At 37.1% G+C, this 25,681-nt stretch overlaps 1 protein-coding gene across 3 annotated transcripts in view; it reads right to left on the bottom strand.

The window, feature by feature from the left end:
- Positions 1 to 25,681, bottom strand: part of CDK8 (cyclin dependent kinase 8) — a 100,751-nt gene that overhangs the window by 22,340 nt on the left and 52,730 nt on the right. For all 3 annotated transcript variants that reach the window (XM_081215099.1, XM_081215100.1, XM_081215101.1), the window contains exons 3-4: positions 20,879 to 20,989; positions 16,000 to 16,140 (exon numbers count right to left, since the gene is read on the bottom strand). In XM_081215099.1, the coding sequence (XP_081071225.1) occupies positions 16,000 to 16,140; positions 20,879 to 20,989 (252 nt within the window). The remainder of the gene's footprint in view (positions 1 to 15,999; positions 16,141 to 20,878; positions 20,990 to 25,681) is intronic.

Raw genomic sequence — 25,681 nt, 5'->3', positions numbered from 1 at the left:
CTTTACGTGGCCCCTCACTGCCTGTGAATGAGGTAGAAGTCTTTATGATGGAATGCCAGGCGCCTGCAAGCTCTTACCCACTGATCTCTCCAGCCCCGCCTTCCACCACTCTCCTGCCACATGTGTGTTTGCAGCCTTCTGTGACTAGACCTTACACAACTATGTCAGTGCTAGCCCATTATTTCTACCATAAGAACTTTCCTCTGCATTACTTGGGAAAACCTGATTCTCCACGCCTACCCTCTAATGATGTAAGTAATACATGAATACACTCTGATTATAAACAATTCAAACTACGAGGCCACATACAGTTAAGAGTTAAAGGCTCTTTTACCATCCATCACTCCTCCACCACATCCCAAATCCCACTCCCTCCTCCAGAGTTACAAGCTGATTAACTGGCTTGCTGTGATGGATTTTTCTAGCACTTAAGTGCTCCTAAAAGATTACGTCCATATCTGGCAAAAGCACAAGCACACGTGGGCATCACTTTCCTCCTTCTATTTTAGATGGAGTGGAAAAGCTCTCTCTCTCTCTTTTGCTTTCTTACTCATTCAGCAGCCGGACCCAGATCTGAGAAGCCCTGGGATGGGTGGTACTGGTCAGCCTGCTACTAGGCAAGGGGGAAAAACTCCCTCTCTTGGTCTTCACTTTATTATAGACTCACTGGACTGGCCAAGTCCCAAGCCTGGGTTTGAGCATTGGTGGGGAAGAGTTTCTCTGTCGAAGTCTTGCCTAGTATTATGGTTTGGGGCCAAAGTTCCAGCTAATAATTAAAACTTGCTTTGCAAGACAACTCACTGCCTATTGCATGATCTGAAGTCGATCTTGGGGCCGAGAGTCACCACTCACACTTAAATTCGTGGATTTCAGTTCAGTCTGGGCACGCTATGTAGTCATAAACAAAAGAGAATGCTTTTAAGTGCTGTTTTAATAAAACTGTTTATGAACAATGTGGGGCCTCCTCATGGTGTCTCCCATGGTGGTATCCATATGCCCCAGGGCGTGATACTCTGATTTAGTAGACAAATCTCACACTAAATTTCTTTTGTGAATGTGATCTAATGGAAATCTCAAGAGAAATTGGCAGAAAAGCCACAGAGATCATGAATACTCTTGTCAGTATTTGTTTTGTTGCTTAATCAGTTTTAAGGAAGGCTTCAAAAGACTTGATGGATAATTTTTGTTTTCATACTTAATGCCACATTGAAACAATATTATATTCTCCAAAAAGCTAATTTCTTTTCTTTCTTTTTTCAGTGGGAGAATTTGGTAGCAGTTTTAAGCTCTACAGACAAAGCATCCAAGTAACTGGTGATAATTCATGAAACAATCAGTAATAACCATGACTTTGGTAAATAGTCTGTGATCTTTCATGTGCCATCAGACATAATCACCTTAAAAAACATACTTTGCGGGTGACATTTTGATGAGGCACATACTCTGTTAAGCTATTTGTTGCTATAGAGAGCAGAGGTCCAACATGACTTAAAGGTATTATAACATCATGATAACACCTTCGAGAACAGTTATCTTATGCACAGAAATGATTACAGAACACCCTTTACTGCCTGCTGAACAATGAAATAGATCAATGAGATACTTGAAGTATAATTATTTGATTGTTTGAAACTACGATAGCCTTCTCTTGCTTTATTTCTCCCAGAAAAAAACTGTTTGTAATTAAAAGAACATGCCCTTGTTTTACACTCTCATGGCTTTTCTTCTTGTTTTATGTTGTTGTGCTCCAAGAAAAAACCCCACTGACATTTCCTAAAGCAAGATGTCTGTGTTACAGAGATAACCATCCCTGTAGAGGCTTTCTGTTCTCCAGGCTCTGTCACGATGGGAAACAGCACACTGATGGTTCTGGCATACAGCAGGGATGGCAAAGTCGTTTCATTTAAGGGGCCACCTCTGGTAGAAGACTAAGGACCGCAGGGAGCTGCATCCTGAGACAGACAGGAATTGGGCTGGTCCGGAAGCTTCCATCGCCAAGCGGAGGCGCCTCACACAGGTACGGAAGCACAGAGCACTGGCATCTTCGTCAAGTTAACAACGTGCTGTTCTAGGAGTAAAACCAGAGTCTTCATACTCACTAACGTTATCAAGGCAAAATGGAGACTCTGAGTCAACAAGAAACGAAACTTCCACACTATAAACAACACAACCTGGTGGCACACTTTCCGGACACTCAGTGGCTTTGTTTCAGTTTGGTTGTTAATCATTTTGTACTACGACACATACTGATCTGCATCTCAAATGGCACATTTTCAATTGATGTCTAATAGCTAAGAAAATATAATTCTGCTTTTACTTGTTGTTGTTGTTTTATTGTGCTCTGAGAGATTAATGTAGAATTTGTGTCTTTGTGAATACTTACCATGAATATCTTCATCTTCTAGTACACACTGAACTTTTCTAGACATACATTTTTAGCGAATGGTTTTCTTTTTTTTTCTATTCTTTTTATTTTTTGGCTGTGCCACACAACTTGTGGGATTCTTAGCTCCCCAACCATAGACTGAACCTGGGCCCTTGGCAGTCAATGCTTGGAGCCCTAGCCACTGGACCACCAAGGAATTCCCAGTGAATGTTTATTTTAAAATATGTTCTTTTATATAGCCCTAAATGCCAAGCAATTCTATTATATCACATTGCTTCATTCTATAATTTCTGCTCATTCCTTATTTAAAAAATTTTGTCAAAATCTGATTTAAAGAATGTCAAAGTACATAATTATATATTTCTATTTCCTTTTGTACAACTGCCAAATTGAACAAACCATAAGTTCTTTGGTGTACATCCATTATTTTAATCATTCTGCTGTTACAAAATATGTTTCAGTCTTTTGAAATAAAATATACTTTATCTGATATTATAATTTTTTTCTATATTTGAATAGACACAGACTTTAGACCAATAGTTCTCAACTTTCTTCTTCCCCTAAACATTTGAGGAACATAATAGACTTCTTCAGAAGATGAGGAAGCATGGTTAAATGGTTAAGAACAGGCTAAAAGAAAATCAAGGATGCTATCAGCTATTAGTTCTGTGACCTTCACCTCCATTTTCTCATTTATAAAATATGGATAAAAATAATGACAAGTTAGTGTTGCAAAGATAAATGTTACTAATGCACATATTAAGAAGACTTAATACGATGCTTGATATGTTAAAAGTCCAAAATATATTATAATGACAGCTAACACTATAATCTGTTAATAGTGACTCACAACTGAAGTGATTCTTAACTGAAGACTTCTGGGGGGCGAGGTAACCACGCATGATTGGATAATACCCCCAAGATGATTTCTCTACATCACCCTATGAGATGCCCCTAATTGTTTTTGATCACCTTTCTAGCATCTAGTTATTTATGCCTTTTATTGATTAAAAAACTGTTTATTACTAGCAACAGCTTTTTAAGAATTAAAGTAATAAAAATACACATTCTTGTAGAAAATTAAAATACAGAAAAGTACAAAGAAAGTAAAATTTACCTGAAACCTCACCTCACAGAGTTAGGTCATTACAAGTATTTTGGTGGACATAATTCCAGATTTCTCTATATTATTTACATTTATATAAATATCTTAGAAAGGCTCTTTTTTTTCTTTTCTTTTTTTTTTTTTTGCGGTACGTGGGCCTCTCACTGTTGTGGCCTCTCCCGTTGCGGAGCACAGGCTCCGGACGCGCAGGCTCAGCGGCCATGGCTCACGGGCCCAGCCGCTCCGCGGCATGTGGGATCTTCCCGGACCGGGGCACGAACCCGTGTCCCCTGCATCGGCAGGCAGACTCTCAACCACTGCGCCACCAGGGAAGCCCAGAAAGGCTCTTTTGATTCCTGTAATTGTTCACTCAACAGTGAACAAATAATAAATAAATGCATAGTACTATTGTATTGATCCTATTTTATTTAGCCTCCCCTATCATAGTTACTTAGGTTACTTTTAGACCAGAAAAGTTCCAGGACATTGTTAAATAATAGTGGTAACAGAAAGGTTAGAACAGAGAAGACAACAGAAAAGGTAACAGAAAAGATAATGACTGTTGATTTGGTATGTACACTTTTCGTGCTTAGAAGTTTCCTTCTTTCCTTATTTTTATAAAGAATTTCAATCAGAATTGAGTATTTAACTTTGTCAAACATTGAATTTTGCAAAAGTTTTATATTTATAACTATTGAGATAACCACAGTGTTATTCTCTTAGCATTATTAATATGAATTCTGTTAATAGGTTTCCAAAGACTGAATCATCTTCACGTTCTTGAAATGAACTTCATTTACTTGGAGCATAGTAGTATTCTTTTAACATTCCTCTGGATACTATTTGCTAATATTTTATATAGGATATATGCATAAATATTTATACATGACACTGATCTACTATCTTTATTAGGTTTGTGTCAGTGTTATGCTTTCTTCCCACAAAGTTATTAAGGAAACTTTCTTTCTGGAACAGTTTATATAATGCAGGATTAACTGTTGCTTCATGGTTGAAGCAACTGTGAAAAAATGTGCATTTGTTACATTTTTTTAGAGGTAGCCCTGTGACAAATGTTTTTAAGTCTTCCCTAGTTGCTAGTCTATTTAGTTTTTCTACCTTTTCCAGGATCAATTATGGTAATTTTATTTATTTTAAAATGTTTATTCTATCCAGGGTTTTGTAGAACACCAGAATAATTTAACAACTATTAAAGAAATTTAAATGGTAGTCAAAAATCATCCATCCTAATTTCAATGCACCAGAATCAGTTTTACAGATGACTTTTACCAACCTTTCAAGAATAAGTAATTCCTATATTATACAAGCTATTCCAGAGACTAAAATCATTTTCTGAAACTAGTATAATCATGATAACAAAAAATAGTGTACAAACAGAAGATCACTGACCAACTTCACTTGAGAATATAGACACAATAAAGTATTGGCAAAGGGACTCCAACAGCAACTGGAGGAAAAAAAATCAAAACCAAGTAGGGCTGATCCCACTAAGACAAGGATGGTTCAACATTAAAAATGAAATAAAACCTTATAAATGTAAGCTACCATACTAACAGATTAAAGGAAATAGCCATATGACCATCTCAAAAGATGCAAGAAAAGCATTTAATAAAATCAATTCTTGATTTAGAAACAAACAACTTAATTGGATATAGAAGGGAACGTTTTTAACCTGATAAAAGGTATCTACCAAAACCCTAGAACAAACATCACACATAATGATGAAACTTAACAATTCTTATTAAGGACAGAAAAACAGTTACCTCAGACATTTGCCACTGCACTAGTAATTAAGTCCTAGCTACTTACCATTACCAAATGTCAAGGGAAAAAGTCACTTCATGCATTTTTTACTTTCCTTTTAAAATTTTAATATTTCTGTACCTGGGTTATGTCTTATAACTTCCATGGCATGACAGTCAAGTTGCCAGCATGTTTTCTATCTTACTGATACATAAAACAATGCTGCAGCTTTCAGCTCTCCAGTCTTTGCAGCAAGGAGACATAATAAATGTTTAGGATAGATTTTGAGTATACCTGTCTCACAAGTAGGAGGCTACTGAGGAACTTTAGGTAGAGGAATGACATGGTGTGATTTTGCTTCTTAGAGCGATCATTCTGATTGCTATGTAGATACTGGACCATAGGAACATAAGACTGCAAGTAGGGAAGATTCACTTGGACATTTTTTCAGTAATCCAGGTACCATGGATTAGAACAGTAGTGACAGAAATGATAAGAAGCAAAGTCAAGAGGCAGTAACTGGACTGCAAAAAACTCAACTGTGTGAACTGGGAGGTCAGGTTATTGTAGGGTTAATGAACAGGAAGTCACGAATGAGCACACCTGGAAGTCCACCTGGAAAATCCAAATCCATATCCTGGCAGTGAGGGGTTTTGGAATCTCCCTGTCAGCACCTGTTCATTGGACTGACCCAGAGACACTGAGCTAGGAAGACTCCAGAACCCCTGATAATTTGCTCTTCCCTTCATGGCTGTCTCTTCCCACAGCTGTTTCTCCCTGAAAACAAGCACTACAGGTCACTCTTATTTGAGAAAAGACACTGGTCAGATGACTGGGACCAATGCCAACTGCGCCACATTCAAATCTCAGTTATAGGACGGTCTTACTGTAGTTCAATCTGAGATATGTTTTGAAGGTAGCATTGATAAGAATCCAGTATTTCACTCAATAAATATTTATTGTGCAGCTAATATGTGCTACTCTGGGTAATAATGATACAGCAGTAAATGAAATGGATAAAGTTCCCGCCCCTAAGGTACTTATTCATAGTTCTAGGGCAACGTGATGATGGACTGAAGTAAAATGCACTTACTGAACATTTATTATGTGCCAGACAGTCCTAATACTTCAGATGACTCTCTATCAAAGAGATGAAAAGACGGGTCTGGCTCCATCTTATGTTAAAAAAAGATAAAAGATACCAATGTATGTGACTTAAAACTCAGATAATCCTCTACTTCTAGTCAATTTTCAGGATTACTCAAAGATATTATCTTACACTCCATTTTTTAAAGGCTCAATTAAATTATTTAGAATATCTGTTCTTGATTGGTGAGAAATTTGACTTAAAAGATTCTAGCATTGTGCTGATACAGTGTCTGAAAAGACTCAGACTCTCAGGAAAGTAGATTAGAAGCAATATGCAAACTAAATAACATAATATTTTCATAATCAACTTGTAATCTGCCCATATAAGCAGGTACGATATTTGCAGCTGTGCTATACAGTAAAATTAAGTAGACCACTTTTTCATTATTTACAAACAATAGAACGCAGTTCACTGTGTATGCTCAACATCAGTATCAAAATTACACAAACGTGGCACATATCAAGAAATCAAACAGACTGTTTACAAACAATCAAATACTTCCAAGAAAGAAAACTGCCCAATTGGTCATTTAAGTAAATATACTATAGAATAAACACAATTCATTATGTTAACTAAAATTAATGCAAACCTCATTTAAGTTTGTCTTAACCCATTCTTATCAATAAAACCTATGCTTTATCTTCAAGCCTAAATTTTATGACCGCAATTTTCTATGTTTTACTAGTTATACAATTAGACAAATAAGAAAATTAGAGTAAATCCTTGGAGATTTATTTATTTTCATTTACTCCCAGTAAATGAAGCAAATCCCAAGTAATAAGCAGTGATTAAACCTGACAGGCACAAAGCATTTTTCTTCAAAAAAGCTCTGTTGTAAAGAAACATTCTTAATATATTCCCAACACTCATTTCAAGGAAGCTAAGCACAGAGAAGGGGCAACAGCAGTTAGAACAGAGGCCACGAACGCAGGCTCCTTTCTTCCCAGCTGGTCAATTATTTTGTTGCTTTGCCTCTTTCAGCATTTGGACAGTGGCAGGGTCCTTTCTGCCTTTTTCTTTCTTTTTTTTTTTCCTTTTTTCTTTTTTTTACCCTGAAGAAGGTATTGTCCTCTCTTTTTTAGGCAGAAAAAAAAGTGTATGCATGGCTTTTTTTTTTCTTAATAGCAATCATCCTCTACCATAAAATAAATACACTAAACCACACTGAATATTATGTGTGAACTTTTAATAAAGACTAAATAGAATCTTCCTCTGTTTCCTTCTATATAACAATAATATATGTTAACTGCAAACTATTCAGACAATTTAGAAAGGTATTAAAGGAGGAAGGTGAAATTTGCCTGAAATTCTCCTACTCGTAAATAAACCCTACTTAGAAAAACATATTTCCTACAGGGCTACGGCTATTCAAAATTATTTTATTATCAATGTCAAGAAATTTGCATAAAACATTAAAGTACTTATAATTTGGGACAAAGTGTTTTCTAAAGATTTTACTACTTTCTTCTCCTTGATGTTCTCTTTTCCTAACCATATCAAGTACCTTCTGGGAAACAGTCTAGTGCAGCAGCTTTCAAACCTTTTTGAACACAACCCACAGGAAGAAAATCACTTAATATTGTGTGACCATAGTCACATATACCCATGTAGAACTGAAACAAAAGTTTCATGAAACAATACTTTCCCTCAAGACATATGATGCACTCTGATAGTTTCTCTATTCTACTCGACTCCATTAAGAAAATAAAAAGGCTGGTTGTGTTGTGTGATTTCCCAACTCACTTATGGTTTTTACAACCTGCAATTTAAAAATCATTGATCTAGAGGGAAAATTCCCTAAATTCAGTGACCCAGCTTTGAAAACAGTTCTCTTAAGTAACCAGAATCAGGTCACTTAATCTCTTTCCTTCTGAATCTTCCACTTATTGTACAGAGCTCAACAGTCAATAAGAAAATGCATCTAGGGAGATCAGCTCGGTGCTTTGTGTCAACCTAGAGGGGTGGGATAAGGGAGGGTGGGAGGAAGACGCAAGAGGGAGGGGATATGGGGATATATATATATATATATATATATATATATATATATATATATATATATACACACACACATACATACATACACGTAGAGCTGATGCACTTTGTTATACAGCAGAAACTAACACAATACTGTAAAGCAATTATACTCCAATAAAGATGTGAAAAAAAGAAAGAAAGAAAGAAAATGCATCTAAAAAACCCAAACAAACCAACTAACCCTATCATTGTGGGCAAACTTTAGTATTAGTAAGCAAAACTAATAAACCAGGCAACTCACTCAAGAAGAATCAGATCCAAAACACCCCAATAATTCATCACGTTACCATCCATACATCATCAGGTGCCTTCATAAAGTAGGCCCTATGAAACTGCGTTTGAGTCAATGGCTCACTCCAAGATTCTGACTGTATTGAACAGGAAACCAACTCATCCTTCACCAAACAGCCCAAACCTCACCAAGTGATTCCAAGTTACCCAGGATAATTAAAATAAACTGCATGGCGGTGGCACTATCAGATTTTTTTTAATAAGTCAGATTAAAGCTCTGACATAGCTCCAGCATCTTTTAAATACGTCTATGCAATGGCCCACTGGGCTATGTCACATCACATACTACACATTAGCACATCCCCACTGGGATACTCCAAAGGAAATCTCTACAAAGATGTATTTTCTAGGAAATTTGACTATGGCAAAAAACCACACAAAACAACAAAGAGCCTATTTTGTGGTCAAATGCTCTGCCACTGAGCTATACTACCGCCCCTCCCAAAAAACTATTTTGAATTGGTTTAGGGCAGGAGTGACCAACTAGCAGATAGTTGTAATACTCCAGAACACGCCGAATTTTGTATACAGCCTTGTAATTCTGCTTAAATGAAAAAAGAAAACAACACGGTGAAAAGTTATATTACAGTATATCTCACTTAATACTATATTACAGTATATAATATAATATGCTATGTTATATTATCCACTTAGTGCCACGGGACAAAAATACAACCCTATGTGTCTGGTAGTTCCAAGTTAACTACCACTATGATAAAACCATTAAGGTAATAATTCAAATGCAATTTTGGACATTAGATTTTTTTTTTAAGTGGAACACATTAATGACCATATGAGATATATACTTATATATATATACTGATATATACTTAACGAAAATTAATGGTAAATAGGCCAGCCATCATAACTACTTCTCTACTTTCTATTAAGTTCCTTAGGAAACATGTCAAAAGCCCAAGTCTTTAATACTTACTTAAATACAAGTCTGATTTGAGTGTAAATCATTTCTATGGTATATCTGATAAACTGAATGAATATTTTCAACAAAAAGCACAAAATTCAGCCAACATTGAGTTCACTAGAAAATTTTAAATGCACAACTATTAGGTAGAAATTAAAATATTTACATTATTAGTAATGAACTGGTCAGTTAAATGTAGTATTAAAGTGACACATGAGAGCTGCAAGTTCAGAACAGCTGGGATGTATAGGAGAAGGGACGTATGGCCCCCTCACCTACAATTAAAGAATAATTCATACAGAAGGCACTTTAAGACATTCTTGAAAGTAAGTGAGGGATGTAAACGAACTATGATGGAAATGTTCGACCCTTAAGATTAAAGGAAAAAAATTGGAAAAAATAAATGACATGAAGAAAAGAACATCAGAACAGACAAAGGGCCAGGAAATAGGTCTCAGTGGGAGGAACAAAAATATGGGGTAGAGGAAGAGTGCAATGGAAAAGGTCAACAGATCAGTATCATTAGCTGAATGGTCTCTGAACTGACTGCTAAGAGCTGAGCTCTTTTAGGTGGAAAGAGGAAGGCTACTGAAAGGACTTAAAATGTAGTATGAACAGAAAAGAACTTTTTCTGCACTGTTCCACTGCACTGAATCACAGCAGAGAAAAGAGGGAGTAAAAGGAAGAAACGCAGCAGAGTCTCTGTGTGTCTGTAGATACGGACCAGCATCAGGTAATATCAGAGATAAGCTATGGAGAATAACCTTGGAGGCCACTTTGCTTCTGTTACAAATGGGCTAGTTCATTCATTCAACAAATATAAGCAATACTGTATACATTAATGTGTATTTTGCTAAGCACTGGGCAGGATACAAACATATAATAAGTCACAGTCTTTGCCCTCAGGAACTTACCATCGAACAGAGGACATACAATTACCAAAACTAGCAAGTGCCCCAGGGGTAGTTCAAAGTAACTGCTACAGGGTGTAGAAGTAAACATTCTCCCTCCCAGCGAGTGTGACTGCTGTGGGAGTGGGGGAGTGGAGGCGGAGGAGGGGCGCACTTTACTGACAAGGATGAATAGAATTTCAGATGCTGGAGATGAAGGGAGCAGGGATTCAGGAAGGCAGGGCAACCTCTGGGTGGGCTGGAAAATAACTATCAAGAAAGAGAGAAAAGAAGAAAAGGAGACTGGAGCCAGACTGTAGTGGTGTTTTTAGTCTGCAGTTCACTAACACCAGCATGCATACGTTGACAAGCGTTTTTCAAATTCTTAATCTATCACAGAACTTTCCTAGGAAAAGAAAAATTAACTGAGTTTGAAATTTCACGATTGCACAAGAAAACCATTCCTAAATTTAGAAAGTTTTATAAAAAGTAATCAGTTCTGGGCTTCCCTGGTGGCGCAGTGGTTGAGAGTCCGCCTGCCGATGCAGGGGACGCAGGTTCGTGCCTCGGTCCGGGAGGATCCCACATGCCGCGGAGCGGCTGGGCCCGTGAGCCATGGCCACTGAGCCTGTGCTCCGCAACGGGAGAGGCCACAGCAGCGAGAGGCCGGTGTACCGCAAAAACAAAAACAAACAAACAAAAAAACCCATCAGTTCTACTGAAAGAGGCCAGATAGCGTAAACTGGCTGGCTGTCCTCACAAAGGTCACAGTGGAGTCACTGTTAGTGAGAACTTCTCACACTCTGTCCGTGTACTTTAACTCAGTCCAGGAGGACTACCTCTCACAGAAAAGAGTTCAGTCACTACTGCCAAATCAAACTTAGCTTCTACACAAAAAGTATCGAATATGATTTTGGTGCTTCAAGTTTTTTACTAGACTGGGCTCAGAAAAAAATCACCAAACTCAATACACTCAGGCTAACAGACTTTAAACCTTTCCTTATTTTGAGTCACTTAAACATATCTTTATTTGAAGCTTTCATAATATTTCACACTTAGCTTCTCTTTATGGTATCTGGCAAAAAAAACCTTAATATTCCTTAAGCCAACAGAACACTCCTATTTTATATAAACAGCAGATAAGGGGGGTGGGGTGGGGTGGGGTGGGGTGGATGGACTACCTGACCCAGCAATGCCTTTTCTCACATCACCTTAACGGGCGTCTTGGCTAACCAACTTGTATAGACTGCTTATTCTATCTGTCACCTTGGCTGGACCACAGTGCCTGCATATCTGGTCAAACAGTATTCTGGATGTTTCTGTCAAGGTGGTTTTGGATGAGATTAACATTTAAATGGGTGGACTTTGAGTCAAGGGGATTACCCTCCATAACGTGGGTGGGTCTCATCCACCAGGTGAAGGCCTTACTAAAACAAACTGACCTCCCTGAACAAGAAGGAATTCTGCCAGCAGACTGACTTTGGACTCAACTACACCTCTTCCCTTGGGTCTGTCAAACCTGCCAGCCTACCCGGCAGATTCTGACTAACCAGGCCTCCACAACTGCCTGAGGGAACTGCTTAAAAGAAATCTCACTCTCTCTGTACATACACATTCTGTCTCTCTGGAGAACGCTGATTAATACAGATGGTAATGCCAGAACCAGGACTACAGACTATTAGTCAAACGATTTTAATTTCCAAGGAGAGGAGAATGAAGAAGGGAGAAGGGTGTAGTCAAAGGAAACAACATAGCTAACTTACACACACCTCTGTTTTTATTTCTCTCTACTTACAGCAAACAGATTAAGCGTATAAGCAAACCAACTTATACATACATATTTTAATGCTCTAAAACTAAAAAGTTTACTGTGGATTCATAAATTATCTCACAAAATAAACACTGAATGTTTTTCCTTTCTAGTCCATTTTTCTTAAAACATCCACACATGTGTACACATTACCACCTTCAGCCCAACAAGAGTTCCAGAATTATTAGATCTCTATTTCCTACCAAGGATGACAGATCCCAGTTACTGATCTGCTACTACATAATCACTAGTAGTGACAAAATTAATCTTTATTTATTAAATAACAACTATATATATCGAAGAACTTCATAACTCTATCATCTCAAATCAGTATTTCTATTAATAATAAAGCCAATGTTATTAAGCAAAAGCTTCAGTAACATTCTGGGCTATTTTCAAATGGTGTTTTTAGGCTGTCTATGCCAATTATCCACCTTAATATGAAGTTTCTTGTGGCAAGTCAGCAACTTAACCAATTGCTTCGATTATTAACATTATAAATCTGTGTAGGGAATTCCCTGGTGGTCCCAGTGGTTAGGACTCCACATTTCCACTGCAGGGGGCACAGGTCTGATCCCTGCTTGGGTAACTAAGATCCTGAAAGCCATGTGGCATGGCCAATAAATAAATAAATAAACAAACGAACAAATAAATATCTACGTAGATCTATTAAGGTTGGTATCGCCTCATTTCATCTAAACCTGACTGAAAGGAGCAAAGACTATAATTAACTCGGAATTATATTCATTCTCATAGGGTAAATATCTCATCCGCAAATCATAACAACTATTTGAGAAGGGGTTAAGAAAAGGCATATCATACAGCTTCTAAAGAATGTCCTTCAGAGTAAATACCTGATTACTCCATATATGAATATCTTATGTAGCTATCGTTGAAAAACTATATAATATCAAACTCCAAAATTTAATTTTCAGTTGGCAGGAAGGTGGGCACATATTTTTTTAAAAACTATGTTAATGAATCTTTCCTTCAAGAACTGAAGAATAATTCAAGAGGCAGGTGCCTGAAACAGTAAGATCCAGCCTGGGACAGAGGTTACCGTTTTCAGGAGACGATGGTGCAGTGTGCCTGTGATGCACAGAAGGGTCAGGCGTTTGGAAAGATCACTAAGAAGTCACGCACAGACAGTACAGGAAACCGCACTTCAGATGGGAAAGCCAAAGGGGGCAGCGGCGGAAACACCACCGCTTAGAGTTTACAAACTATTCTGGATGAGCACACTTTTAAACAGAGAGCAGTGCCGTACCAAGAGGGGCACACGAGTAGGAGCGGTTTGCCTCAGTGAACAGGAATAGTTTATCACTGGTACTGTTCAGAATTGCCAGCATACGGTAACAATAAAAAGTAATGGGCCTCCCTGGTGGCGCAGTGGTTAAGAATCCGCCTGCCAATGCAGGGGACATGGGTTCGAGCCCTGGTCTGGGAGGATCCCACATGCCGCGGAGCAACTAAGCCCGTGCGCCACAACTACTGAGCTTGCGCTCTAGAGCCCGCAAGCCGCAACTACTGAGCCAGTGCGCCACGACTACTGAAGCCCGCACGCCTAGAGCCCATGTTCTGCAACAAGAGAAGCCACTGCAATGAGAAGCCCGCGCAGAGCAACGAAGAGTAGCCCCCGCTCATGGCAACTAGAGGAAGCCCGTGGGCAGCAACAAAGAACCAACGCAGCCAAGAATAATAAATAAATAAAAATTTAAAAAGTAACTACTTTTCATCTGTTTCATTATTATTTTTAAATCAGCTGCAGACAGTGCATCCCTCTGTCACCTGCACCTAAGTGCACTGCCCCACTGCATCTGCCTCCTGGTACACCACCAACAGAGACCTCTGAGGTGACCTGCTCTACACTGTCTCTGGGCCAAAGACAACTTGTTCTGGCTGTATCAACAGAAAGAGCTCTCCCAAGAGAGACACAAAAGAAATCAGACTTTGAAAGTATTTTCACCACTGTAGTTAATACTAATGTGAGTAGTTCAGGTATATTATACATTAACATAAAAATTAAATACTGGTTTAAAAATCAGTTTGGGGCTTCCCCGGTGGCGCAGTGGTTGAGAGTCCGCCTGCCGATGCAGGGGACATGGGTTCGTGCCCCGGTCTGGGAAGATCCCACATGCCGCGGAGCGGCTGGGCCCGTGAGCCATGGCCGCTGGGCCTGTGCGTCCGGAGCCTGTGCTCCGCAACGGGAGAGGCCACAACAGTGAGAGGCCCACATAACGCAAAAAAATAAATTAATTAATTAAAAAAATAAATAAATAAAAATCAGTTTGTATTCATCTAATGAACATACATATTTTAGTGATGAGAAAATACTTACATTAGAAAGAAAATGTAGCGTTATTGTAGCATAATTAACTCTATGGGGAAAAACCAGATTCTATTCTTTTAGAATCATAAAAAAGTTCAGTAACTCAAAAGCAGTAATAGTTTTTCCCTAAGTGGACTCTAGCCCTAAAAGCTGAAATTTATTTTCAGCTTCATAAAGCGACAAAGGATTTTTCATATTTATATTCTATAAATTCATTGTTTATAAATAAAATAACCTAATTTTATTAAAAATAAAGGAAAATTTTTTGCATAAGGGAAAAAGTTATTTCAACCAAATTTCTGATGTGTTATTGATCCTGCTCTAAATGGTTTCTAGATTTGACAACTGGAGATAAAATAACTACCACTAAACTTATTTCAAGGAGATTTACTGAAGACAGGTGAAAGAACTAGAAACTATAACACCTGACTGAAGGCCAGGGACTGACTGCATTAAACACAGAGCAGCCTGGAAAGAATCTCTGCGTGAGGGGTACAGCAGCTCCACCTCCGAGTTGGCGACGGGGTTTTTTCCTAACGTACACGTGTGACTAGAGACCAAGTCATCACTTCCAGCATTGTGTTTGTAATTGTTTGAAATGAAGGCACACCTTACTAGAGTTACTACATTACACAATATGAAAGGGGAAAGGGGGAATGTGAGAGTTACATAATTTAAATCTATGAAGATTAAATGAACAATGCACAATTTAATCACCAATTTAATGCTATATGGGTTTTTTAAAAAAAGGGCATAAACTATTCTGCCATGTGAAACAAAAATAAAGTCAGTTTCTGAAGTTTCTAAATTCGTAAAAATTTTTGCAGCTTAACATGGCAAGGCACTCAATAATGTACTCAACCATGATTATTAAAGGCTGTTGGCGGAGAGACTGCTACTAACATAGTGGGTTTAAAAATAAGCAGATGAATGCTCCTTTTCTAATATACAACCTAGGATACAGTAGGCTCCAAAGGGTTATTTTCAAGTTACTCATAAATATATCAGCTTCTAGAGTTTGTCTGGCATATAATATTCAATTAAAGCGGGCCAATACGTTATTTACAGACTTGAAAAAAAAACCCGAAAGCTTAGCAAAACAAATGTGCCCTCTTTCACCTCTTAAGCAACAGCTTAACGTATGTCAAGAAGCAGGATGCATTACACAAAAGCACAAGGCTAGGCTAGTTTTGAGACTAGCATTCCCACTTCCTCTATAAGGTTTGCAGGCCTCTATAGCACTGATATCTAGAGACAAATAGAAAATCATCCAACTCCAAATGCATCTTTCTGGCTTAAACCTAACTACATTTCAACTTACCAGATCCCTGTGCAACACCCAGTTAGCATGCAGGTAGTGAATCCCATCTAGGATCTGATACAATAGTGACTTCACCATTCCCCGAGGTAACTGTACTGGCTTCTTGTTTGCTTTAGAAGCTCTGTGAAACTTGATTATATGCTGAAAGAAAGAAAAATATCACCAGAAGCTTAAAAAAGGAAAGATAGTTTGATATATAATATTTTCCTAACAGAAAAAGAAACACTCAGGGATTTCCAAAGATTTGAAAATATAATTTCACGTTCTGCTGGATAACATAAATAACCTTAAATTTTCCAAATAACTAGAGCTAAAATGTCATTTCCTAAACATATGATACGGTCTCAGAAAATAAATGATGACAACAGAGAAGTAATGTGGTTTTATTTTTAAAGTATAATTAAAAATTACTTTCAGAGTTACTTGACCCCTGTTTATCTGGTGAAAATTTTCAAGGAAAGAGTATTTTTTATTCTGCAGTGATTAAATGAAAAAAAAAAAAAAAAAAGAACAGAGAGAGCTCTGGCTGGTTGACATAGCATAGATGTGGTACCTATTTACAATACATGAGTTATAAAGAAAGCAAATGGGAAAATATTTCAATTAAGTACACACAAACACAAAGGAATAACATGTAAATGACCAATTCACACTGGACATAATTAGAAATATGAAAGCTTCTTCAGACGAGGAAAAAAAACAGCCTTGTAACATCCATCAAAGCTTTCTAGGTATCAATATAATGTTAATGGACATCCGGTAAACACAATACCACTTTATAAACAGAAAATCATTTTACAAATAAATGTACCTCAAAAGAAACAAGAGCCAATGTTTCAAACTTTTGACAGGTTTCATTTTAATGAAAGCACTCTTAAACTGCAAGAAAATCTACAAGTCAGCTGCAGCCAACTCTGCTGTGTGCACCACTGTGCCCATGCTTGCGTCTAATATGCACAAGAGCAGACTCCTGACCAGTATTTGTGAGGGAATATCAGGTGTATTCTTGAACTTAATAAAAATAATTAAAAGAAGAGTGAGATATTTAATATTATACATTAATCTTTTCATTTCTACTTTCTTATGATATAGAGGTAGAAAATGGGTAAGAAATAACTAATGACTAATGAGTGAAGGAGTTTTATCTTCCAAAGAAAAAATAAAAAGCAAAGGTATATTTCAGAAGGTAAGGGGTATCAGTCAGTACGTATGTAGTATGATTAATCTATACTTTAGTAGCAGCATTACATTATGTTAACTTTCTTCTCAGTAACTTTTTCCTGTGGTTTTTGTTTTGTTTTTTCGGTACGTGGGCCTCTCACTGCTGTGGCCTCTCCCGTTGCGGAGCCCAGGCTCCGGACACGCAGGCTCAGCGGCCATGGCTCACGGGCCCAGCCGCTCCGCGGCATGTGGGATCTTCCCGGACCGGGGCATGAACCCGCGTCCCCTGCATCGGCAGGCGGACTCTCAACCACTGCACCACCAGGGAAGCCCTTCAGTAACTTTTTAAAAGTATTTAAGAAAAGGCAAACAAAACAGAGCTACAATAACTCTTAATAATCTAGACTGTTTGTCACCTATCTTAAGAAATGATGTGACGATCAAGTCTGTTCACCGTAAGAAGAACCAGTGGCTCTCAGAGCTTAAAAGAAAAAAAGATGAAAATACATTTAAAAACATTAAAACCTGCCAGAGTAAGAATGAAAGGAACAAATATTTAGGGAGGTAAGATAATCAACTGATGCCGTATACCACTTCTTTAGTTATATTTTCATTAGGGTATTACATATGTTTTACCAATATTTTATAACTACAAAAAACTATAGTGGGAGAATTTTTTACCTTCATTTTTATTCTAGTGCAATATAACAAATATGCAATATGTATACCATAAGATTTCACCAACACCTAAGTGATTTTTTTAAATGACTCTGTTTACTGCAACTGTTTTCTAACCCTCTGCTGCCTTACCCCATCTAATTCATTTCAATATTCAAATTAAAATAAGAAAATAAAATGGATAAAGAATAGGTTTTAATAAAATTGAATCACCATTTGGTTTTTATTAAAATAAGCATTAAAAGTACTTATTTGGCTTAAATGAGTATTTAATAAGATGATGATAAAGCCAATGGTGACTATATGCACAACATTACATGCAGTATAATTTGTGAAAGCATAATTATACCTACATATAAAATTAAATATTACATACCAGTTTGTGAGAAACCACTGTAAATACAATGCTATCTCCTATGCTCAACTATGTTTTATTACAAATCACGTTTATAAACCAGCCTGGAAATTTTCTCATAAATTTGGATTATATAATTTGATCTTATGTTAGATTTCAGTATGACGAATGTTCAATTCAATATTGGCCACCCTGATTTAATGAATTTTTATTAACAGAATCCTAATTTGATTAGATTAGATCTCTTTTAAAAGAACAGAAGCCAACAAAAAAAGAAAAAAATATTTACAACCAGTATGAACCTTGGACAATAGTTTCATAAAACAGAGAGAAAATTTCATGTGTCTATTTTCTGTTTGAAAACAGTTCTTTCCAGATAACTTACAAAAATAATTTGAATCAAACCAAATTTAGTCATGGAAAACAGGAATCTACAAACAGTATGAAAATATTTTTTTATAAATCTGAAAGCATATGACACCAAAATAAGTTTCAGTTTCTGAAGTCTGTTAAAGTTAAAATTATGTAAATGAGGATACTTCTGGAAATTAGCAAAAGAGTTTAGAACTATTTCCAGAAGGTGAATTTACTTTTAAACAGTTTTACTAGGATTTGTGCTAGTTTTATTTCAAAATTTTGTATTTGCATTTACGAACTACAGCTGAATGAAAGAATAAATTATTTTGAAGATTTTGAGATTGAGCCAGGATACTATAATCCCTTGCATATGTTTTCTCTTTTATTTAGCTCAATAAATGCACAGCCATGCTAATTTAGTAAATATAGATAGGATGCAAAACACAGTGAAATATTTAAAGACCTTATTACTTAGTAAATACCAGAAAAATATATCTCACAGTACTGAAGTAGTTGCTAATGAATTAACTTGACATAATACTGGGTTTTGTTTACTTGTTTTGTTTCCTAAACGGAAATCTGTGTTAACATGTTCTTCACCCAAGACTGATCAGGATATAAGTTTTATATCTTTCAAAATTATTTGGGCTATCCTATTATAGATTTTCATCTATATATATCATTAATCTTATCCCCAAGATGGCCTTTCAGGTTTTTTTTAAAAAAATGTAGCTGTTGGGCTTCCCTGGTGGCGCAGTGGTTGAGAGTCCGCCTGCCAATGCAGGCGACACGGGTTCGTGCCCCGATCCAGGAAGATCCCACGTGCCGTGGAGCGTCTGGGCCCGTGAGCCATGGCCGCTGAGCCTGTGCGTCCAGAGCCTGTGCTCCGCAACGGGAGAGGCCACAACAGTGAGGGGCCCGCGTAAAGCAAAAAAAAAAAAAAAAAAAAATGTAGCTGTTATATTTAATAAAGGAGTAAATTTTATAGTTACTTAAGCCTTCTGTAAATCCTATTTTAAAAATAATCTGCTGAGTAAATGCAAGATACTGAGTCAGCTGTTTGTATTTTACCTATTTAGACAGGATAAATTTAAATTCTTAGCTTATAATAATGTTTATCAATACAGAATCATATTTTCATTATATTAGCTAAACTAATAAATATAATTACTTGACTTTGAGAATCAACTGTTTAATTGGGTCTGGTGACCTAAAAAATATTCTTATCATAAAATAAAAGCCACAACAAAATAAAAGCCACAACAGACTCTATTTCCATGACAATCTCATTTTGTAGTTAGACCTCTCTTCTACAAAGAATTCTTCCTATATAAGAATATGCCAAATTCAAGTGTGTACAATATTGAACTTCTGCCAATGAAAATAAGAACTACATTAGAATACTGGATATCAATTGTGAATGATACCCAATAAATGATTAACAAGTTTTCTACTGTACTTGTATAGAACACTTAGTTTACAAGGCTTTTTGAATACAAAATTGTTCTCCAGGAAAATCCTGTAAAAAAGAGCAGTAAAAGTATTATATTTTACAGATGGGGGAAACGATAGCTTCAGAGCCATTAAGAGATTTGTCTAAGGTCACATGACAAATGGCAGTCACATGATAAATGACAGACAGGCCCATTAGATCTCAATCTAGTCCTTCAAACATAACATATTCTTTTCCCTATCACCTTCTCATCTTACATTTCTTTACATTACAGAATAAAAGGAAAGATGCTGCTTTTAAATTTTATAAGAAAATAGTTATTACTGTTAATTTTTCTATTTTATCAAAAATCTAAAGCTAGGAAACAATATTGAAGAGTTGTTTGTTTTCTGTAGTACGTTACAAAGGTCAAACTGATACGATATTTTTATCATAACCCAAACTGATATTTACTTTTTACCAAAAGTAAAAATACAAAGCAATACTCTAGCGTTGGTAACTCCTCAACCACATTCTAGGAAGTTACTTTTATTTTAAAAATGTAAATCTCGGGCTTCCCTGGTGGCGCAGTGGTTGAGAGTCCGCCTGCCGATGCAGGGGACACGGGTTCGTGCCCCGCTCTGGGAAGATCCCACGTGCCGCAGAGCGGCTGGGCCCGTGAGCCATGGCCGCTGGGCCTGCGCATCCAGAGCCTGTGCTCCGCAGCGGGAGAGGCCACGACAGTAAGAGGCCCGCGTACCGCAAAAACAAACAAACAAACGAACAAACAAAATGTAAATCTCAAACGAAGATGAGCTCCCAAAACTGTTTTCAGTCAGTCCCTCTTAATCCCCAACTGAAACCATGGCTCCACGTCCACCAACCATTCACCTTACCCAGAGGTCATGCTCAGCGTAGTCAAACAGCAGCCATACTTTCCTATCAGCATGAGACAGAAACACCTTCTGAAGAGAGATGACATTTGGATGCTTAAGCTCTCGAAGTAACTGCAAAACAAAGGAGATTCATTAAAAATCTCTGCCATAAAAATAGCATTAAAAACCCCATACCATTTGTAATTCAAAGGCAATACAAACTTAATGGCAATCAATCCTAAAATTCTAATAAGTACCTATACAATTTTGAGATACCCATACAAATGAGTAAAAATCAGTGGAGAAAAGATACTGAAAAGATATAACCGTGTAAATCTGTCTGTATGGTTGCTATTGTTTAGTTGGTTTCTTTTTTTTGTTTTGTTTTAATGTTTTTATTATGGTAAAATATATACATAATAAAAAAATTACCATTTTAACCATTTTCAATTCAGAAGCATAAGTACACTCACAATGTTGTGCAACCATCCCCACTATCCATTTTAGAACTGTTTCATTATCCTAAACAGAAACTCTGTACCCATTAAATTACAATAACTCCCCACTTTCCTCTCCCCCTCAGCCCCTGGTAACCTCTATTCTACTTTCTGTCTCTATGAACTTGCCTATTCTAGGTACCTTATATAAGTCGAATCATACAGTATTTGTCCTTTTGTGTCTGGTTTATTTCACTTAGCATAAAGTCTTTAAGGTTTATCCATGTTGTAGCATGCATCAAAATTTCATAGCTTTTTAATGGCCAAATATTGGGTTGGCCAAAAAGTTCCTTTGGTTTTTAAGTAAAAATTAAAGACACATTTTTCATTTTCACCAAGAACTTTACTGAACAACGTATTCACCATTTTGCTCCACTACTTCTGCCATTTTTCAGGCAACTTCATAATTCCATCTTCCCAAAACTTTTTATCTTTTTGAGCAAAGAACTGTTCCAGGTGCCTTTTACAGTCTTCCAAGGAATGGAAATTTTTTCCATTAAGAGAATTTTGTAAAGACCGAAATAAATGGAAATCCGAAGGCGTAACGTCTGGTGAATACAGTGGATGAATCAGAACTGTAACAGTTTTTTCCTGGTCATCAAAGAAACATGTGGTCTCACGTTATCGTGATGGAAGATCATGCATTTTCTGTTGACTAATTCTGGACGCTTTTCGTCAAGTGCTGCTTTCAGTTGGTCTAACTAGGAGCAGTACTTGTTGGAATTAATCATTGGGTTTTCCAGAAGGAACTCATAACAGAGGACACCTTTGCAATCCCACCATATACACAACCTCCTTTGGATGAAGACCAGCCTTTGGTGTGGTTGGTGGTGGTTCATTTTGCTTGCCCCACGATCTCTTCCATTCCACATTATTGTACAGTATCCACTTTTAATCACCCGTCACCATTTGTTTTAAAAATGGAACATCTTTGTTACATGTGGGTAGAGAATCGCATGCAGAAATACCTTCAAGAAGGTTTTATTCTCTTTAACTTATGCAGGACCCAAACATCAAAGCGATTCACACAACCAAGCTGGTGCAAATGATTTTCAACACTTGATTTGGATATTTTGAGTATGTCAGCTATCTCCCAAGTGCTGTAATGTTGATTGTTCTCAATTAATGTCTCGATTTGGCCGCTATCAACTTCAACTGGTCTACCCGACCGTGAAGCACTGTCCAGCAAGAAACCTCCAGCACAAACTTCGCAAACCACTTTTGACATGTTTGATCAGTCACAGAACCTTCTCCATACACTGCACAAATCTTTTCTTCGTTTCAGTTGCGTTTTTACCTTTCTTGAAATGATAGAGCATAATGTGCCAAAAATGTTGCTTTTTTCTTCCATCCTCAATATTAAAATGGCTACACAAAAACTCACCAATTTTGATGTTTTTTTACAAATGCACACTGATATGACAGCTATCACAATACAATCTAACAAAATTGTTTCTAATGAAGTTAAGGACAATTCAGTGTCACTAGAGCTGTCTTACGGGAAACCTGGACAAACTTTCAGGCCAACCCAATACATTCCATTCCATTTATACACCACATTTTGTTTATTCATTCATCAGCTAATGGGCACTGGTTGTTTCCGCGTTTTGGCTACTGTGAATAATGCTGCTACGAACATTGGTGTACAGGTACCCGAGTCCCTACTTTCAATTCTCTGGGTAAATACCTAGGAGTGGAATTGCTATATCATAAGATAATTCTATGTTTAACTTTTCGAGGAACCACCAAACTGGTTTTCACAGCAGTTCTACCATTTACATTCCCATCGGCAATGCATGAGAATTCCAATTTCTCCACACCCTCACTAACTTTTATTTACCTTGTAAAATTTCCTTTTTGTAATAGTCACATCCTAATAGGTATGATGTGGTATCCTGCTGTGCTTTTGATATGCAATTCCCTAATGACTAATGATAAGCATCTTTTCATGTGCTTACAGGTATATCTTCTTTCGAGAAGTGTCTATTCAAATCTTCTGCCTAATATCTAATATGTGGGCTCTAGAGTGTAGGCTCAGTAGTTGTGGTGCACGGGCTTAGTTGCACGCGGCGTGTGGGATCTTCCCAGACCAGGGCTCGGACCGTGTCCCTTGCACTGGCAGGTGGATTCTTAACCACTGTGCCACCAGGGAAGCCCTCTCTGTCTATTTTTGAATTGGGTTTTTTGTTGTTGCTATTGAGTTGTAATTCTTTACATAGATATTAATCCCTTAGCAGATATATGATTTACAAATATTTTCTCCCATTCTACTAGCTGTCTGTTTTGACATCACAAAACAATTAAACTTAAAGCAAATCTGTAGCTTGTAATTATTTAAAAAAACTATCTATAGTCGTCCCTCAATATTTGAGGGGGACTGATTCCAGGACCACCCCCCAACCCCACCCTGCCCCAGGAGGGTACCAAAATCCCCCAATGCTCAAGTCCTTTATTTAAATCATCTTCAGATTACTTATAATATCTCTTCTTTTTCTTTTTTCTTTTTTTTCCTTTTACACTTATAATATCTCTTACAATGTAAATGCTATGTAAATAGTTGCTGGAGCATGGTAAATTCAAATTTTGCTTTTTGGAACGTTCTGGAAATCCACCCCCCCCCCCAATATTTCCTATTCATGGTTGGTTGAATCCATGGATGCGAAGGGACAACTGTAACAGCAACAATAGAAAATACAACATTCATCACCACCAAATATCAGATAAGAACTAAGATCTGTAACTCTGTGAGATACAGTACCTATTTTTTCTGCAAATTACAAAGGAAAGCTGAATAAAATTTTGTAAACTTTTCACAAAATAATAAAGAGCTTATACAGACAGAAACTTGCAAGTAGAACACATTTGCATGGGTTTATTAACCTTTCTCATCTCCTAGAAAGACATTCTTCTATTTAAAATCTTTTATCTCCTTATTTTATCTCCATTTAATAACCCAAGTGGCCCTAATGATCCGTAAGTTAAAAAGCATTCCAAAAAAAAACCAAAAAAAGCATTCCCATCCCACCATGCAAAAACAAATACAACAGCAACAATGACAAGAAAAAACTTCTCATGAAGCCTGATATTCTGTCTCTATCAGTTAGAAATGACTTAGTGCCTTGCAAATGTGTTCCAAATACATGACAGGTATGTCAGAAAGTCAAGGTTTTAGAACTTAGGACTTCAGTACCTTTTCTAAGAACACTTTTCACCAAAACAAGTATCAAGGTAAATGTAATGTTAACAATATATTAGGGGCTCTGAAATGAATTCAGCAAAGGAAAGACTATGAATGGACTACATATTAAGTCACTTATATTAATGATTATTCTCTGGAAAGGGATGATTATTTTATTCAGGAGCAAGATTAAATTCAAGTCATATATTTCTGCTTTTAGAAGATAATTTAAAACTTATGAAACTCCAGAGATATACACAAATTCTCAGAAACTTAAGGTCAATATCTAAAACTGACCATTTGCTAATTAATAGACAAGGCAAAGAATCTGATACGGGAAAGCCTGGACTTCAGGGTCGCCCAAGATCAGCCAGTTGGCTGGAAGAGTGGACCTAGCCCTAAGTGCATGCCAGTTCTGGGTCAGGGTTTTCTCCATTACCTCACAACTGGAACACACTTCTCAGCTGGGCAGCTATTTCAAATCCTTTCTGGAAATCAGCAGGGTAGAAATTATAACAAACAAACTCCAAAGCTGTGGCAAAAGCTCTCTCCAATGATTAGAAACCTACATGTAAAGCTATTCTTAGATGTCACCTCCATCTCACCTCCAAGATGAGGTTTAGCTCTTGTATTAAAAGGAAACAGCAGCAACCATTTTATTAAGCTCTTCCTAGGTGCCAAGTATGGGGCTAAGCACATGACATGCATTATCTCACTTAATCATGAATTACCCTATGAAATATTTATACTGCTCTTACTTTACAAAGAGGAAATGATGGTGTAAGGGGATTAACTAATTTGCTCAAGGTCACATTCCTAGGTAGTGGTTAGAATCAGGATTCAAATGCTTTTAAAATTAATTAATTAATTTCTAAAATACAAAGCCAGTAATTTAGTCTAACAACAACACATCCCAAGACCTAACACCCAGGGGGAGTAATTCTCCTTATCATCCAGAGACACAGATATTTTAAATATATACTAGGTTATGAACTGGACAATGGTAGGCACTGTGTCTAGCTCAGCACTGCACTGCTAATTTCTAGCACACTGCCTGGTACGTGCTCATTAAATACCTGGTAAAGACATGAATAACTGAGTTCACGAATAAAGAAAATACACCAACTAAAGGGCATCATACAACACACC

Source organism: Mesoplodon bidens, assembly GCF_964165515.1.
Source record: "Mesoplodon bidens genome assembly, chromosome: 17".
In the NCBI taxonomy this organism is placed as follows: domain Eukaryota; kingdom Metazoa; phylum Chordata; class Mammalia; order Artiodactyla; family Ziphiidae; genus Mesoplodon; species Mesoplodon bidens.
This window is presented reverse-complemented; position numbering and strand designations above follow the sequence as displayed.